General features: G+C 41.0%; 1 protein-coding gene across 3 annotated transcripts in view; it reads right to left on the reverse strand.

The window, feature by feature from the left end:
• Positions 1 to 373: 373 nt before the first annotated feature.
• The window catches only part of LOC132828855 (rho GTPase-activating protein 45-like), a 176139-nt gene continuing 156505 nt past the window's right edge, over positions 374 to 20007 (reverse strand). For all 3 annotated transcript variants that reach the window (XM_060846020.1, XM_060846019.1, XM_060846017.1), the window contains exons 16-23: positions 19723 to 19821; positions 18332 to 18495; positions 16215 to 16403; positions 12081 to 12218; positions 10476 to 10684; positions 8593 to 8848; positions 6491 to 6593; positions 374 to 4102 (exon numbers count right to left, since the gene is read on the reverse strand). In XM_060846020.1, the coding sequence (XP_060702003.1) occupies positions 3540 to 4102; positions 6491 to 6593; positions 8593 to 8848; positions 10476 to 10684; positions 12081 to 12218; positions 16215 to 16403; positions 18332 to 18495; positions 19723 to 19821 (1721 nt within the window). In that variant the 3' untranslated portion in view covers positions 374 to 3539. The remainder of the gene's footprint in view (positions 4103 to 6490; positions 6594 to 8592; positions 8849 to 10475; positions 10685 to 12080; positions 12219 to 16214; positions 16404 to 18331; positions 18496 to 19722; positions 19822 to 20007) is intronic.

Here is a 20007-nt window from a genome sequence, read left to right on the forward strand (position 1 = left end):
ACTTCTATCCCCATCCACTTTACTGATAATCAGGACTTGGGAGTATAGTCTGTGTCTCTCTAACTCTGCTTCTTAACCAGAATGAGAAGAGGAGGTTTTATTAATTAGCTCTGCTGCTTGGGTTGTAATGATAGCCATTTTCATTAATTTTCTTTTTTCTAAAAATTCACTAGTACATGTCACTGGCTAGGTCAGCATTTAATGTGTGTCCCTAGTTGCCCTTGAGATGATGAGCTACCTTCTTGATCTGCTGCAGTCCGCGTGCTTTAGGTCAACCCTCCCCACTGACCTCTCACAAGCACGCCCCACCTGCAGTCCCACCTATCACCTTCCCCCAGCCACACCCCCAACCCCCTATTTATCTCTCAGCCCCCTTCCTCCCACACATTCCTGATAAAGGACTTATGCCCGAAACGTTGACGCTTCTACTCCTCAAATGCTGCCTGATCTGCTGTGCTTTTTCAGAGCCACACTTTTTGACTCCGAATCTCCAGCATTTGCAGTCTACATTCTCTCATGTGCTACAGGTAGACCTACAGTGCCATTAGGGAAGGAATTCCTCAATTATTTAAATTATAAAATGATTGCTTTGAAATCTGTTTTGAAATTAATGTTTGTTATTGTGCCAAACCCTTTCTTTCCAAACTTTGTTCACCGCTCCCCTTCCCAATGAGTAAAAGCAAAACCAAAATATGCCCCTTACCCCAGCTCCTTGTCTTTGCAAAAAGTTTAGATTTTCTGGGGCTAGAGACTTAATATTTGGGATAAGGCAAAGTTTGAGTAAAAATACACTTATTTTCTTTTGTAGTGAATCTTTGTTCCATATAAAATTTTTCCCAATCACAAAGAAACCTTTGTTAATATAGATTCCTAAATCAAAGCAGATTGGATAAAAATAGAATGGATTTGCTCCCATTAATGTAATATATTCAAAAATTAAGCTGTGTAATTTTAGTTCTATTAATCTAATTTATTTAACAACGTCATGAGATTGGTAATTTTAATCTCTTTTCCAGTCATAAAAATTTTAGAAATTGTTTTATCATGTTGCCTTATTCCCACATGCAGAGGCACAGCAATGCCAAGTTCTTCTTGCCTGATCATTAACCATAAGCGTTAATGATTTCACTTCTTTAGTTCCTTCATTGACAGGATTTGGTTTGAGACTTGGGTCAGCAAGTCATTTATAAAAGGACACTGCTGCAGTTCACATTCTTAGTCAATTTGTTTCAGTACAGCTACAACATCTAATGTAGACAAATCCAAATGAACAATATTGACCACCCTACCCTCAAATCGTTAGCAAGTGACAGTTTCAGAAGTAGTAATGACTCACCAATTACCTGTTCACCGATACCTTGTTTGCATATTACCAGGACTTTCAGCCTTGGCCAAAACACACAGATCAGACAGAAGAGTCTCCAGCGGCTGCAGACACATTTAGTACAATGGAAGATGGGTGTACTTCTGGGCCTCACTACAGGAGTTCCTCATCACAGCATCCTATGCTCATCCATCCTCAGCATTTTTAATAAAAACTTTTGTTGGGATGAGGGCATCACGGGCAAAGCCAACATTTCATGACCATATGCAAGAGGCCATTAAATTGAGTGGTTTGCTGGATTGAGTCAACCACACTGCAGTGAGTCTGGAGTCACATGTAGGCCAAAGATGGCAGATTTCCTTCCATAAAAGAACAGTGTCATTTTGTTCACAATTACGGCAGTCACTATTACAGACACTAGCTTATAATTCCAGAATTGATAAAGTTTTTCTTCTTACATTGTAACCGGAAGTGGGGATGTTATGCAATGATTATTGAGCTCCATTCACAATTCTTCAGATAATGAAGCAGTCTGTATTTATATGCAGTAAGTCTGAGAATTACATCCAGGTCTGGGCTAATAAGTGCCGAATGACATTTTTGCCACTGAAGTGCCATGCAATGACCTTCCCAATAATATAGAATCTAGTAAACCTCATCTTGACATTTCATAGCATTATTTTTCCCTACTCTCAAAATCCTGGAAGTCATCACTGTAAAGAAACTGATTAAGCCACAATCGCTATTGTAGCAAGGCACAATATGGGTTTCTTAAGCTGAATGACTCATTGGTAAATTCTCAAAAGCCTGTCCATCACCTGCAAGGCACAAATCATGAGCATGACAGAATAATCTCCATTTGTTTGGATGGGTAAAGCTGGAACAACATTCAAGAAGCTCAACATCATACAGGATAAAGCAGTCCATTTGAAAGTCATACACACTATCGTAGTCATTCACTTCTTGAACCACTGGCACTAATGTCTGCTGAGTGCACCATCTATGTGACTCAATCCAACTTAATAAGGCTTCTTCATCAGCCATTTTGACATCCATAGCCATCTAGAAAGGCTAGGAATGTGGAAACATAGTTATGTGCAGTTTTCCAACTGAGGTCATACACCATTCTGACTTGGAAATATTATGACCATTTGTTCATCTCTGCTGGGGCAAAGATCTGAATCTCTAAGTAACAGCATAGAGTACATTCAACAGAATACTGCATTGTACCAGGCAGCATTTTCACCTCCATTTACACTAGGGTTGGGTGATAAATGCCAATGATGCCTATCGCTGGTGAAAAAAAATGAAAATGTTACCCTTGGGCACACAAAATAACTAGAGATTCCTGCTCAAAAATGGTCAAAATCACAGCTCAAGTGCACCACCTGATGGTGCAGAAAGTTGCATAGACTGAGAACCGGGCGTAAGTCTCAATTTCTTTCAACAAAGCTTGGGCTGGCAAATATGATCTCAGGACTCTGAGGTTAGGAGGAGGGCAAGAAAATTCACCTTTCTGCTCCTGAACAACATTGAGTAACTTCATCTGGAAAGCACATTGATGTTGTAGAAGCACAGATCTATACATCTCTGATACCTCCCATGATAGAACAGCCAAGACATAAGAGCAATGACCATAAAGATGACAGAAAATGCCTACAAACTTTAAAAGGAAATCAAGCAAATCTTTAAAAAAAAATTGAAAAGATCTTTCTAGCCCATGTTGGCTTCAATGATTAAATTTTTTGCATCTCACAAAAGAAATTCATAATTCTTGAAAATGACTTCATATTTCTGCTTTCCATAAATTAAGATAACGATGCATACGACAAAAATCTGATCAAGTTGCCAATGCATGTTACATACAAAATAACCAGGTTCCTTCTATTTTAGGCGCTCTTCAAATTTTTTTTATGTTCCTGAAGTAAATAACTGCTGAAAATTAATACTGTTACCTTTGTAAATTGTGACGCTGATTTCAATTTTTGAACTCAACAAATTCATTCATATTTTAATTAGAACGACCTCCAGATAAAACCATTGGCACAGTCCTTGTCTCAAAATGGCAACCACCAAACACTCTAAAAAGTTATTTTGAAATTTGATCTTATGCTGTGCTACTGTTCATATCATTCTTTCATTAATCCAGCAAAAAGCATCTTTAGCATTTGTAGAAAACTATACTGAAAAAAAAGCAAATCACAACAAAATATGATTAGACAAATTCCGGGTCTCGAGTTTCAAGTCCGATGTCTATTTTCCCATGACGCATCCGTACCCATGGCAACTGACTGCGCCGCGCTCTCACGTGTAATGGCCTGCTGGTATGAAACCAATGGTTTTTGTCCACATTATTTGATTGGTTTGTATTGAAGTCTGCCAGACCTTTGTTTGCTGGGTCCAGTTCCTCATCACCAGCATTTGCCTGCCCATCTTTCTCCAGCTGTTGTGATGAAGCTGTAGAATATTCAACAGTTGTTTCCGATGCTAAGCCCTCAGTCTGAGACACGTCAGCAGCTGAACCCTGAGCCTGACTATTCTCAGTCTGTTTAACCAATTTATTGCAGTCTTCTTCTGCATTGTCACTGTAGAAAGGAGGCTCATCAGCACTAGCTACGCTCCCTTGTTTTGGCAAACATCCCTTTCGACTTCTTTGGACTCCTTCCTCAAACCCAGTTTGTCCAGTAGTACATTCATGTGCCCCATCTTCTAGCTCGGAGTCAGAATCCAGTGAACGTTCACGGGATTCTGAAGACTTTTCTGATCCTAACGAGTTTCCTGGAACAAAACAAACATAGATTATTATTAGAGTTCTTAGGAAGGGTCACTGGACCCGAAATGTTAACGCTGATTTCTCTCCACAGATGCTGCCGGAACTGCTGAGCTTTTCTGGCAATTTCTGTACTTATTCTGATTTCTAGCATCTGCAACTCTTCTGATTTTTATTAATTTATAGATTATTAGTATCCTGCTTTGTGGAACAATAATGCCAGTGGTTTTCCCTTGCAATCATTTGTATTTGTACAACACTATGAGTATTAAAAACATTAAGATGTAGTAATATAATGAAGACTCGTTCCACATCACACAAACATTTTAGCTGCAAAGAAACAGGAGTAAGTTTCACCACAAAAAAAAAACATGGACCTCATCATATAGCAAAGATTCCAGCTAGAATCCTTACAGTATGGAAATATGCCCTTCAGCCCAACAAGTCCACACCGACCCTCCAAAGAGTAACCCACCTAAACCCATTCCCCTACCCATCACTCTACATTTACCTCTGACGAATGCACCTAACCCTCACATCCCTGAACACTCTGGCAATTTAGCATGGCCAATTCACCCTAACCTGCACATCTTTGGATTGTGGAGGCACCCAGAGGAAACCCACACAGACACGGGGAGAACGTGCAAACTCCACACCAGACGTTTGCCCGAGACTGGAATCGAACCCAGGTCCCTGGTGCTGTGAGGCAGCAGTGCCAACAACTGAGCCACCGTGTCATCCTTTGTTCAATGATTTGCAACCTGGTGTATACAGGTGTTTGCGTTTGTACCAAAAGGAGGATAAAAAGATGATAAGAGAAAATACATGAGGGCAAACTAGCAAGGAATATAAAAACTGACTGTAAGAGCTTCTTTGAAATATACAACATGAGAGAAATCAAAGTCATGTAGACCCCTAATAGATTGAACCTAAGAAGATAGTTATGGGGAACAAAGAGCTGAAAGAGGAGTTAAGCAGATATTTTGCAATAATCTTTCTGGTGGAAGATACAGTGAACATCCTGTTAATATGGAGGAGGAATTAAATAACCTCACCATGGTCCTGATGGCTTGCAATTTGAGTTTCTAAAACAGGGAACTTCACAGTACATGGCTACATAGGTTAAAAGTTTCCAAAAATCCTTGGCTTCTAGAGAAGTACCATGGAATTGGAAATTTGCTAATGTGACAATTCATATTCAAAAAGGAAGGAGGCAAAATTAAATAATTAAAGGTCGATTAGTCTAACATCTATTGTTGGAAAAGTATTGGAATCAATTATCAAGGATGCTGCAGCAGAACATTTGGAAAATCATTTGGGCGGCACAGTGGCAGTGGGTGGCACGGTGGCATAGTGGTTAGCACTACTGCCTCACAGCGCCAGAGACCTGGGTTCAATTCCCACCTCAGGCGACTGACTGTGTGGAGTTTGCACATTCTCCCAGTGTCTGCATGGGTTTCCTCCGGGTGCTCCGGTTTCCTCCCACAGTCCAAAAATGTGTGGGTTAGGTGAATTGGCCATGCTAAATTGCCCATAGTGTTAGGTGTAGGGGAATGGGTCTGGGTAGATTGCGCTTCGGCGGGTTAGTGTGGACTTGTTGGGCCGAAGGACCTGTTTCCACACTGTAAGAAATCTAATCTAATCTAATCAAGTCCAGTCAGCATGGCTTCATAAAAGGGAAATCGTGTCTGACTAATTTATTACAGTTTTTCAAGGAAGTCTCAACTAGAATAGATACAGAGGAACCCGGTGTGTTGCATTCCAGCAGGTATTTCACAAGATAGCTCGCAAAAGGTTAAGCCATACCAGTCCATGGTGTTGGAGGTAGTGTATTCACATGGACAGAGAATTGGCTAATGGGCAAAAAAGCAATGACTGGGGTTAAGAGTTTCAAGTTGGTGATCTAGACCCAGTGGGGCTCCAAAGGGACCAATGCTGGGATTGTAACTGCTCACAATACAGTATATATTAAATACTTGGAGGAAGAAAGCAAATGTACTGTAGACAACACAGTCAATTGGGCGCTAGCTGGACAGACAGACATTCACTTCAAAGTAACTTTAATATCAAGTAACATACATTAAGTGAGACATTGGCATTAAAATTGGACTTTTTTCAAACAAACGTGATAAGCAATGTCTGTACATATTTAGCTGTCACATGTAACTAATACTGTTCAGTGAATGGGATGTTTGCCTGGAAATGTAGGAAATTGAAGCAACTAAACATGATAGTTCAGACAAAATCGACTGATCTGAATTGGTCTAACAAGCTGACTCTGAACTAGACCAGCACACTGCAGAGGTATCACAGAGCTCTGATTACATTGTGGGTATAAAGGATCACTTTTTATAACTTATTCTAACATTATGCACAGTTTTCTCTTGCTTACTTACCACAAAGCGTGTCAGAGTATAGCCTCTCTCTGTCAAACTCTGCTGCTTCATCAAGATAAGGTAAATCATTCCCAGATCCCACTCTTCTTGCAGAAGACTCTCTCTGAAACACAGAATTAATGAATAAAGATAAAATACCTCCCCCAAGGTGCAGGACAAAAACTCAGAAACTGACAATATTAATGGCTGATTAGTTTGTGAGTTCAAATGACATTCTTTTGGCTACATTTCAATAGAGGCTCAACGTAATTTAAATGGATTATAACTTTTGCTAAAAGGACAACCAGAGAAATTTAAACCAAAAAAGAGTAATTAATTTGTCCAATTGTGCATGCCAGCAACTAGGTATAATAATCCAGAACTAATCCCACTGCCTACTCTCTCCTCCTTCCACTTCTTCAAGGTTTGACAGGACTCCTCTTTAACAAGATGTAACGGTCTATGTTTCAATCGTCTTCTTTGCCACAGCATTGCAGGCTTGAACAACTTTGCATAAGTTCAAGCCTCTCTCCTGTTGTCATTACGTCAAAATTAACAATTGACCTTCCTGACTGGCAAGGACAGCCTTTCTTGGCTCCATTAAAATCCACTTTAGAAGCCTTCACCGAATATTTTCAAGTTCACTATCGCAGTAGAATTAATTTGTCCCAGTACTTTTGAGTACTAAGTAGAACTGAGGTTTTTAAGGTTGTTAGAACTGCAATTATCCAAGCAAGAGGACAGTATGCTATCATATCCCTGATCAGAGATAACTCTCCTCGACACTGATGAGCGAGGAGAGAGTTGGTTATATCCATTTTTGCCACCACAGCTCAATGCCCTTTTCTCAATTGCCATGTGTTTTACAGTGTACTTGGACAAGAGATGAACACTGGCTACATGCTAAATACAACTTCTTATTTAGGAGTAAATTGACTCAAGTAAAAAGTGAGGTCTGCAGATGCTGGAGATCAGAGCTGAAAATGTGTTGCTGGTTAAAGCACAGCAGGTTAGGCAGCATCCAAGGAACAGGAAATTCGACGTTTCAGGCCAGAGCCCTAAATTGACTCAATACATGATGTGAGGAACAGAAAGGTCTAAACATTGTGTTGTGTGATATTAATGAATAAAAATGTATATGTTCATATGAAATTCATTTATCTACTTTCCTGGAAGGCTCAACTCATTCACAATAAATTAGTAGATTTATCACTAAAACAGGAATTGCATAGGACTCTGAATATCATGACCTAAATTTAAGGTCTGAGCATCAGTTCCAGGTCTTAATAGCTGTTGACTTCATTAAATAACTGCTGACTTTAAAACCATCTTAAAATAATTTCCTCCAATAATTCTGTTTTACTCAGCAATGCTGAGCACACAAGACTGTCACAATCCAAAATATGACACTTCCAGTATATTATACCTGCATAAGACTGCACATTAAGTATAGAAAGTCTAGTGTCACTTGAATCAAGTAGTGCTCATTTCAATTAAACTCATGCAACTTACTCAACAGGTCACAATGAAACAATTACACAAAAAGGCACAACACAGTTGCAAAAGGAGAAAACGTCTGTCAATTATATTGTAGAATAGCTGAAAGAGAACCGCTGTCAGAAGGTTTTCACCTTGCAGTCATCAGAATGAATATAAAAACACCAGATTTCAAGGGAACAGTAATTTATACTACATAAGCTAAAGGATTCTAATGATTGGCCAAAGTGTTGCCATGGGAAATGCACTAGGAACACCTGTCTTCCAAGCTTTTGCTAAATTTAAAAGTATGCAATGCCTGGGTGCATTAGTTCTGCTTGCAGAGGACTGGTGCATTCTCCATGGGAGCATCTCAACTAGAATCTACTTGCCAACCAATCAGCAGGATAAATTGTTGTGTTCCATCAGATTTTGTATTCTTGTGTCTGTCACAATGAGTGAAAGACAAGATAACTTTCAGCGGTACTCAAGTTCTGTATGATCAAGTGCCTATTAGGGAAGCTATGCAATATTCTATGACATGGTTTATCACTTGAGAAAATAAGGAGCTTTTACCAAATAGTTGTGCTGTTTCTGCAAAAAATCATACTGCTCAGTAAGTGTTTACATTTAGAGACATTTCTTACCTCATTATACCTATCAGTTGGTGATGCTTCATCCACAATATCTTCATCTGAAGGCATGTTAAACTCTGCTTTAGGTTCAAATATGTCTGTGTAGCAGATAATTAATGTTTCCACAATGCGAGCCTGATGAGGGTAGTCAACAAGGGATGACAAAGACACAGTTGCCTCTGTAGGCCTGGGTCTCATCAGCGTCGGTCCAAATACAATCCCCAGATTACTTGGAGACATCTTATTGCTTTGTTCAAGTTCTGAAATTCTAAGGATTAGAAATATACATTACTCAATGCCTAACGTCAGAAGATATTAGAGGGCATTCTCTTTCATGATCCTGTCCAAAGTGGGAGTATGGCAGACATTATCAGAAATATTGTATGACGACATCTAGCAGAACCTCACTGACCAGCTGGGATTTGCAATCCCCAACACCCTTTGTGAGGACTCCCATCCCCTCAGTCATATCACTGATATCCAGTGAAGGGCATTAATGTAGCACTTGATCGACGGTGACTTTTGACACCAATTCCTGAAGTCACCATCATGACAATAAATCATAAGAGACAGCAAATACCTAATTTGAAAGTTTGTCTTGTAATGGTATTTCTACCCTCCAGGCAGATCTATATTAGATACTGAAAGCTCATTATTGGAGAGGATTTTCAGTCAGAATCTGTTTAATTCTTCACTGCATTTCTTTTTGAAGAAGGGTTCTCACTGGATCTTCCAGTACTGCAGAGGGTGTCCCAAGAGCACAACTCTACACTAGCTCCTCCCATTCCCTCACCACTGCTTCCAGCACTCACCCAGCCCCTGTGAATCCCATGAAGAGTCCATCGTTTATCTCTGATGAATTCAAAACAAAGCTGCAGTTGTACCTCAAAAGAGAGAAACAATTTCCTCTGGTGGGCTTACTGGACCTAGGGCTATAATCTTGAAATTACAGTGAGGCCATTCATGAGGGATATCAGGAAGCATTTCACCTCACAATGAAGTGTGGAAATCTAAAGGCGCTTTCCCCGAGAACATTTCAAAGCTGAGATTCATAGAACATTAGCTAGACAAAGGTAATAAGCGTTATGGAGTCATGATGGGTCAATGTAAGGAGACTAAAGAAACTCCGCCCAGATCTTATACAACAGTAAAAAGGACTTAAGAGGCCCATTGGACTTCACCTGTTCCTAATTTCCAGAGAGAGGAATGTGGGCCACTGGGACTATTACTTCTGGAAAGGAGGATGACATTTAACAGAGCTCATTTTATAAACATGAAAGAATGAGGATAATACGGAAAGGTGAATACATCCTGACTGGGGAGTCACAGGTCAATAAATTGAAATTGCTGAAAATGTGTTGCTGGAAAAGCGCAGCAGGTCAGGCAGCTCCTGAAGAAGCCCTGATTCCTTAGGAAGGGCTCATGCCCGAAACGTCTATTCTCCTGCTCCATGGATGCTGCCTGACCTGCTGCGCTTTTCCAGTAACACATTTTCACTTATGATCTATAGGCCAGCCAGGTATAATGGCACTCGGACCTGCCACAGAGTGCCAACTTCTGGCAAGGTCTACCTTCTGTTGCTTTGGCAAACTGGAGACTGACTGAAAAATCCCAGTTGGTATCTGTTAAGCATCTTGAACAAATCTTTTAAAAAGCCCAATTACCTGCCCACCTTGCAAGGATTAGTCACGTTCCTGAATCCTGAATCTGTCCGAGGGCAGGTACAGGACTGGAAAATGCTAACGTATCAACACTCACATCCCAAGATTATGTTGCAAAAGAATATAGCAGCTGAAACCGCTTAAAGCAAAAAGCACTGGTGAAACAGGCAGCAGTACATAGCCTGTCCCTTCAGACCAAGGTAAAGGATGGGTTTAGCAACTGCCTGGACTCACTTGCTAAGATGTCGAATGATGTACTGTAGCGTGGCCTTGTTTGCAGGTGGCAGATCCTTCAGTAGTTCTTTCAGTCGTGCCACAAGTAGCAGTAAATCCTTTTCGATTGTTGATTCTTTACTTCCCGCATCCCCTGTACTTTGCAGGCTCTCTTTGGCCAGTCCCATCAAATCGTGATAGAGACGAAACAGCATAATAGGTTCTGGAAGCTAACATTAGATGTTCGCATTGGTAATGTTGCATTTAGAACTCAGAAGTCTTTTTTTGTGAGAGGTGTATGCGTATGTGTGACAGAGAGAGTGAGTGAGAGAGGATTGACAACTCTGGCTTCTCTCAGCTACTTTCGCCCAGCCCCACCCCCCTGTCCCTTCCTATTTATCTCTCCATCCCCGAGCTCCCAGCCTCATTCCTGATGAAGGGCTTTTGCCCGAAACGTCGATTTTCGTGCTCCTCGGATGCTGCCTGACCTGCTGTGCTGTTCCAGCATCACTCTAATCTTAATTCTGGCTTGGACATATTTCTGGGAGCATCTGTGACATTATCTATTGCTTCCAAACAGCCCACTCCTCTTATGAGGTTACTTCCTCTCATACCAATTGCATATTCACCAATCCTCAAACAGCTATTAACATAATATTACCTTCGCTGGCAAACAAAAATATACTGAAAGCACTTTTAAAACTACACATTTCCTTCACTGAGCTTCCCCCTCACCCCGACATAGATTGCATGCATTTGGAGACATGTCTGCAGGTTTCATCTGGAGAGTTGGTAGCTTTAACCAGTAGTAGTTTACTTTAAAATAATTCCATCTTACTGCCTAATGATCAAGCACTGATCACCAATTCTTATCTACCTTCTGAGAACCAACAGAGGAGATGATGGTCACATGGTTTCAAATCCCACCATGGCAGCCTAGGGAATAATAAATATCTGGAACTGCAAGTTAGTGTCAATAATGGTGACCATGAAATGCTCAGTGGTCTTTTAGGGAGGGAAACTTGCCATCTTTCCCTGGTCTGGTCTGTCTGAGTCAGACTCACAGCAATATGGCTGACCCTAAACTATTCTTGAATGACCTCATAATGTCTCAGATCAATGGCAGTTAGGGATGGGCAATTAATGCCAGCCTACTCCATGACACGTACATCCCAACAACAAACAAAAAGAAACAAGTGAAGAATTTTATCTATGAAACCACACACTGTCAGTGTTGAACAATCTGCCATTAACCTAGCGAAGGCTTTTGCATTCATTTGTGTCATGAAATGGTACAAGCAGATGAACTGAAGCCAAATTGATTACATTAAAGACCTACTTCAAGGACAATAGCCCAAAATCTTCAATTTCTTCCTGTTTTGTCTCTGATTGCAACATTCAGAAGAACAGGCATCTGGCTCTCAAACTGTTAAGCCTCTACTAAAGCTAACTGCTTCTCTCTAAGTTGTGAATAGATTGAGCTCTACATAAGCAACAATTCTCACAAACAATTAAGATAAATGGGATTGACAATTTTTGACAACTTTGTCCTTAAAGCTCAGGGATGTTCTCCCATAAGATTTAATACAGCAGCTTCTTAACAAGAAGAAAATGGCCGTTTGTTACCTGTCGCAGGTACAGTTTGAGCACATTGCTGATGTCATGCGGTGATGCTTGAGAAAGTTCGACCAGTTCCTTCCCATTCTCGAAAGCCTGGCACAGTTTCTCAACACGGGTCTTTACACCATTAACACGGTAGATTCCCTGAAGATAATATCAAAGAGGCAAGATGTGTGTCAAGCTTTTCTAAGTATGCAGTAACACTTGGCATCCTAAACTCACGATGCAACAAGAATTAGACAGTGAAAGTTTGGAGATACTAATAAAGTATGGGCTTAGTGAATGGAAAAGGAAGAGGGAGAATTGAAGACCAGATAACGAAAGATTAGAATACTGGAAGAAATGGAACGTGGGAAGAAAAGGATGTTGACAATTTTGGGAAGGCTAATTACAACAGTATTAGGCAGGAACTGAAGAAATTGGATTGGGATTGGCTGTTTGAAGGTAAATCTACATCTGACATGTGGGAATATTTTAAAGGCCTGTTGGTTAGATTTCAGGACCAGCATGTTCCTTTGAAGGTGAAAGAAAAGGGTGACAAGATTCAGGAACCTTGGATGACAAGAGATATTGAAATTTCATCAAAAAGGAGAAAGGAAACAAATGTAAGGACTAGGAAACTGGAATCAGTCAAGGCCCTTGAAGAATACAAAGGAAGCAGGAAAGAAATTAAACAATGACTTAGGAGGGCTACAGGGACCAGGAGATGTTCTTGGCAACTAGAATTAAGGATAATCCCAAGGTATTTTATACACATATTAGGAGCAAGAGGGTAGCCAGATAAAAGTAGTTGGCCCACTCAAGGAAAATAAAATTATACATGGAGGCAGAGGAAGAGGGTTAGGTTGTTAAAAAGTAGTGTGTGTTGGGTGTTCACCAAGGAGGATGGCACGGACAACAGTAAGATTATGGAAGGGTATGTTGATATTCTAGACATGTCAATATTAAGGAGGAGGAGGAGGTGGGGCGCCTTAAAAAACATTAAGGTGGTTAAGTCTCCAGGGCCTGATAGGACCTATCGCAGGATACAATTGGAGACAAGGGATTGCTGGGACATCCTGAAATCTTTGCATCCTCTTTAGCCAAAGGTGAGGTCCCACATGACTGGAGAACAGCCAATGTTATTCCTTTGTTTAAGAAGGGCAAAACAGAAACTAGGAAATTATGGACCAGTGAGCCTTACATCAGTGGTAGGAAAATTATTGGAGAAAATCTTAGGTACAGGATTATACACATTTGGATAAGAATGAACATATTAGAGACAGTCAGCATGGCTTTGTGCGAGGAGGTCTTATCTCAAATTTGATTGGGTTTTTTGAGGAAGTGACGAAGATGATAGATGAGGGTAGGGCAGTGAGAATGTTGGGTCTATGTGTACTTTACTAAAGCATTTGACATGGCCTCTCATTTTTCACTTATGGGCATTTCAATTCCACTTACCCACACTCTCCCCGTAGCCCTTAACTCCTTGCAAGATCAAGAATTTATCAATCTCTGCCTGAAGACACCCAACGTCCCGGCCTCCACTGCACTCCGTGGCAATGAATTCCACAGGCCTCACCACTCTCTGGCTGAAGAAGTGTCTCCTCTTTTCCATTCTAAGTTGACTCTCTCTAATTTTAAGGCTGTGCTCACGAGTCCTAGTCTTCCCTCCTAATGGAAACAACTTCAAAGCATCTGCCTTTTCTAAGCCATGCATTATCTTGTAAGTTTCTATTAGATTTCCCCACAACCTTCTAAACTCCAATGAATACAATCCCAGGATCCTCAGCTGTTAGGCCTACCATTCCAGGGATCATCCGTGTGAATCTCTGCTGGACATGCTCCAGTGCCAATATGTCCTTTCTGAGGTATGGGGCACAAAACTGGACACAGTACTCCAAATGGGGCCTAACTAGAACTTTATAAAGTCTCAAAAGCACATCGCTGCTTTTATATTCCAATCCTCTTGAGATAAATGACAACATTACATTTGCTTTCTTAATCACAGACTCAACCTGCAAGTCAACCTTTAGAGAATCCTGGACTAGCACGCCCAGATCCCTTTGTACTTTGGCTTTATGAATTTTCTCACCGTTTAAAAAATAGTCCATGCCAATATTCTTTTTTACAAGTGCAAGACGTCGTGCTTGCTCACATTGAATTTCATCAGCCATTTCCTGGACCACTCTCCTAAACTGTCTAAATCCTTCTACAGCCTCCCCACTTCCTCAGTCCAACCACTTGTCTGCCTAATTTTGTATCATGGGCGAACTTCACCAGGATGCCCCCAGTTCCTTCATCCAGATCATAAAATGAACACCTGCAGCCCCAACACTGAACCCTGTGGGACCCCACTTGTCACCAGCTGCCATTCCGAAAAAGAACCTTTTATCCCAACTCTCTGCCTTCGGTCAGCCAGCCAATCCCCGATTCTTGCCAGTAGCTCACCTTGAACACCATGGGCCCTCACCTTACTCAGCAGCCTCCCACGAGGCATTTTATCAAAGGTCTTTTGGAAGTCTAGATAGATAACATCCACTGGGTTTCCCTGGTCTAACCTACTTGTTACCTCTTTAAAGAATTCTAACAGGTTTGTTAGGCACGACCACCCTTTATTAAATCCATGCTGTCTTGTTCTAATCTGATCCTGCACTTCCAAGAATTTCGAAATCTCACCCTTAATGATGGATTCTAGAATTTTACCTACAACGGAAGTTAGGCTAATCGGCCTATGATTTTCCATCTTTTGTCTTGATCCTTTCAAGGGTCATACTGTCCAGATAACTGCCCGAGCCACGTGCTAATTGGCAATGGGATAAGAAAATTAGGGAAGTAAACGTGTGGCTAAGAGATTGGTGTGGGAAAAAGGGATTCCATTTTATGGGGCATTGGCATCAGTTTTGGAACCAGATGGACCTGTACCAAAGGGACGATCTCCAACTGAACTGATCTGGAACCAGTGTTCTGGCAAGAAGGATAAATAGTGTGGTCACTAGGACTTTAAACATGAGAATTGGGGGGAAGGGGGGGGGGGAGGGAAAGGAAAGCAACAGGGAGTATGAAGGCAAGTATAAAGATAAACAGCAGGTTAGCATGTGTGCAGGGTTTACGTTCAAGGCAGGCTAGGAATGAAGCAAAAAGGAATGATAACTTAGGACACATTACAGAGATGCTGGAAATCATGAGGATAAGAAAATTAGCATTAAGGCACTTTATCTGAATGCTCGTAGTATTGGCAACAAAGCAGATGAATTAACAGCACAAATCATCGTGAATGATGATGATGTGGTAGGCATCACAGAGACGTGGTTGCAGTGAGGTTCAGGACTGGCAGTTAAACATTCAAGGATTTACAACGTATTGAAAAGAGGGAAATGGGCAGAGGGTATGTGCCTGGAACATGCTCCCAGGGAGGTTGTAGAAGCAGATACGATAGCAATGTTTAAGGGCATTTAGATAGACATATGCACAGACAGGGATTAGAGGAGTACAGACCATGTGTAGGCAGATGGGATTAGTTTAAAATAGCAGCATGGTCAGCACAGACATGGCAGGCCCTTTGGCCTGCTCCTCTGCTATACTGTTCTATATTTAAACTTATCGATCCTAAATATCTTAAAATGACAAAAACTCTTGAATAACAAATAATGAGCTTTCATCTCTCAGAAATTCTTTATCTGCTGTTCTATTGGAGAAATGAAATTACCATCACACGAGAAAAAACAATCTTCTTTTGTGCTAACTCAGAACAGTAATTTTAGTACCTTTGAAATCATTAGGAGTTTATCCAGAACAAGTTATCTTTCAATAAACTCAGCATTCCGATTGCTTGATTTTTGCTTATTGGTCAAGCAGCAATTTTCCTCATGTCCAATACTTTTTCAAACTAATAAATATCTTCTGAAGAAAGATTTGAAAAATACGTGTATCACTACTATTCTTCCTGGGTCATTTGTAGCGGTGTTCCATAGATCCGACCTTAATTCCCAGACAGCAGGAAGTTGGTAGCTCATTAAGATCAGTTAGATGCGCAGGCATTAATCATGAATGTAATTTAAATCCCTAAAACCAAAGTTAGAACGTTTATTTATGGTTGTACCTGAACTATCTTGGATATTGAGATAAAAGGGTGTTCTCAGAGTCTGGTCCTGAACTTACTTTCATATTTAAAGCCCTCTTCTCAATCTCAGAGATGCACGCTTTGATAATGAATGGGATTCCATCATGACTGTCTCTGGAAACTTGGGCAAAGTCCCTTCCAAACAGCTGTAACTTCCGCTGTAGCTTCTTGTGTCCACATTTAATTGCCAGCGTCTCCAGACATTTCTTGTGACAAGCCAGATTGCACTGCAAGGTACATTACACCACGATTAGTAACAGAAAAAGCTGGAAATCTATTCAAATGAAGGGAATCAATTTGTGATACTTGTTAATCTCTGTCTTACATAACATTTTGATCAAAATTATCTTCGTGAAATTTCTGCATATGGCATTATCAGATCACAGATCTTATGTGTTTGGCTTGTAATAATATTCTTTCATAATTTTATATCATAGAATATAAGAACAGGAACAAACCATTCAGCCCTTCCAGCCTTCTCTGCAGTTCAATTTGATCACAGCTAATTATCCAACTCAATACCCAGTTCCTGCTTTCTCACCAGATCCGTTGATCTCTTTAGCCCTAAGATCTATATCTAATTCTTTCTTGAAAACAAAGAAGTATTTATTCTTTTTTTTCTCCCAGTGCACCAAGTACTGCACAGTTGTAACTAGGAGAGGGCAGGGTTTTGAAACCATGGAGTCCCAGGGCTCTGGGTCTTTTACATTACCTGACTTGCTCCAGAAGACCTTCAGCAGGCACCAAAGAGCAGGCACGGTGATAAAGTCGGAGGGGTGTTTCCAGACAATTCACCTTTGCTTTTTAAACACTTCCCAATACAATTTTGATGAGACATGAGACAATGTCCTCTTTGCAGCCACTCCATGATAGGAGAGTGACATTCAGCAAGGACCAGATAGTCTCTGAAGGGAAGTATGTTTCAAGTTCAGTGAGACAGAGAGAGAGAGGGGGAGACAGACAGAGAGAGAGACAGACAGACAGACAGAGACACACACACACACACACACACACAGAGAAAACACAGAGAGAGACACACACACACATAAACAGGGACAGAGACAGAGACAGAGAGAGAGAGAAAGAGAGAAAGCCACAGAGACAGAGATGGAGAGAGAGAGGGACACAGAGAGAGAGAGAGAGGGAGAGAGAGAGACACAGAGACTTACACACACACTGAGAGAGAGAGAGAGAGAGAAAAACACAGAGAAAGAGACATAGAAAGAAAGAGAGAGAGACACACACATATACACAGAGAGCTGTCGTGGACTATGGTAAAGGTAAGGTTGTATTCTAATTCCAGCCTTGCAAAGGTGTTCTTGTACTATAGAGAGGGGAAGTGATTAAGAGTGTTTTTATAATTAAAGAGAGAGGAAGTGATCATGACATCCTCTGGCAAACCCCATGAATTTCCAACCTGACCAGGCAGAGCACAATGTGCTGCTCAAGTGCTAGAGTATTGCTTCATAAAATCCCATGGTGAAACATTTGGCTTTGAATAGATGTACATGGTGAACAATTCACTTGATCAAATAGGCACTGGTGTCACTTTGATATCTTTAAAGAGAAAAGCAGTGGGTCATTCTAAAACAACAATCGTCATCAAAAATGGCAAAGTAGAGAGCTCAACTCATCTGTTTCCAATTATTTGGAATTTAGAAAGAAAGAATCTATATTTATATAGTTCCTAAGTATATCCTTTAAGAGATTCCAAATATTCTATGTTATGAATTGTCTATAAATTTACAGACCATTACTGTGGCAATTAGCAGGTTGCAAATAAACAACAGTGAGACATGAGACTATTAATTTGTTTTGGTAATATTGGGTGACAGGGGAATATTTACCGAGAAATGGAGAAAACTCATTAAGTCTAAGAAGATTTCAAAGCAAATTACTGTTTAATGAAGTTGACAAATGAGACCTTGTTTTAAGGCCTCATTCTCAAGGATATTAAAAAGACTCAATGATCTGTTAACATTCATAAAAAAAGTTAGAGACCCATTACACCAGTGCAAAAGGTTATAAGTGTGGTCTAGGTAAAGGATCAGCATGAATGTCTATTATGGAGACAATGATTTTTGTTTTACTTTAGCTCTAATATGCTCTACTATGTTTCCACAGCCACTACTAATCCCATAAATCCAGTACTTACTTCCTCACACTCTGCCCCCTGGAAATACACGTAGCTGTCACACTCTCTGCATTTTGATGGCGTACGAAGTTTCCTGAGGCGATGTGTTTGTGCAGCCTTCGAAAGTCGCACGTTTTTGAACGGGCCGGTAGATACCGCGATTTCTGGAGCCATTCCATTGATGCCTATTCCAAAACGAAACCAACTGCTGATTTAAATAAAAATCGCCCGACAAATCTCTTTCAAAGATCAAAACGTCGTTGTTTTGCTTCAGACTGGAAGGTACTTTGATCCAACACTGCTTCACTGCAGTGGGGTTTTTGTGTTGCTTTGACCCAAAATGATGAGCATTAACAACAATAAACTGGTTTCACAAGGTACAACTATCTCCTTGGGCTCCACCAGGGATATCTCAATTTACCTCAGTCTGGGGTTGGTTAGCACAGTTGGCTGGAACAGCTGGTCTGTGATACAGAGTGATACCACAGGGTCTACTCCTGCACCAACTGAGGTTGCCATTAAGGTTCCCACCTTCTCGTCTCTCTCTTCCTCTCGAGGTGTGGTAACCCTCAGGTTAAACCACTGCCAGTCAACTCAATCTAATGAGGGAGCAGCCTACGATCCTTTGGAACTATGGCGACTTTATCTTCACAGATTTCAAACAACTTTTTCACAATTTTTCAGGTTTCTTATAAAGGACATTTCCCTGCGCCCCACCTCCCTCCCGTGAGCAGGTACCGGGGCCTCCCTGGCTGGTGCATGGCCAAGATGCCACCCAATGAGAGTGGACACCTAGTGTTTGTTCTGAAATTGAAGAACCTCCTTTGACCTTGAAGGCCATGTGGAGGTCAGTGGAGGAGATTCTTACATGGGTCTCTCATGGTTCCTTCTCCAGGATGCAATCCTCGTGGATTCTTGAGACCATCACTTAACTTACAACTTGAGAACCATATTGGGCGGCACAGTGGCTCAGTAGTTAGCACTACTGCCTCACAGCACCAGGGACCTGGGTTCGATTCCAGCCTTGAGCAACTATCTGTGTGGAGTTTACACATCCTCCCTGTGTCTGCGTGGGTTTCCTCCAGGTGCTCTGATTCCCTTCCACAGTCCAAAGATGTGGAGGTTAGGTGAAATGGCCATGATAAATTGCCCATTGTTTTCAGAGATGTGTAGGCTCGGTGCATTAGTGATAGGGTAGGGGAATGGGTCTGGGTGGGATTTGTTGGGCCAAATGGCCTGTTTCCACACTGTTAGTGATTCTACAATAAATGATTCTTTCTCACTACTGCCACTCTGCAGAGTTACTTCTGTTGCCTTGGTTGCTAATGTTCCTGGTATGAGTCCTTCGCATACACAGGCACAATTTAACGGATGTTTCTGGACATTTTAGAAGCAAATTCTCATTCACTCACTTTGCTCAAAGTTCGTGCTGCCATCTTTCTCGTCTACATCCTCAGTGGATGATATGGCACCAGAAGAAGGAATCCTGGGCAATTTTCTGGAAAAATCACCTATGGAGACATTGGAGGTAAAATCTTGGTGAAATATTATTCAGAACTAATGTCCAAGCATATACTAAAAATGGGTTAAAACTTTATAATTCAATTAGTACAATGCCTTCAATGTGTGTTTCTAGATATGTGATTTTTGCAGTGTTTTCAATGTATTTCTTTGGTGGTAGTGGTTGGGGTTTGAAC

Source organism: Hemiscyllium ocellatum, chromosome 28 (assembly GCF_020745735.1).
Source record: "Hemiscyllium ocellatum isolate sHemOce1 chromosome 28, sHemOce1.pat.X.cur, whole genome shotgun sequence".
Taxonomy (NCBI): Eukaryota; Metazoa; Chordata; class Chondrichthyes; order Orectolobiformes; family Hemiscylliidae; genus Hemiscyllium; species Hemiscyllium ocellatum.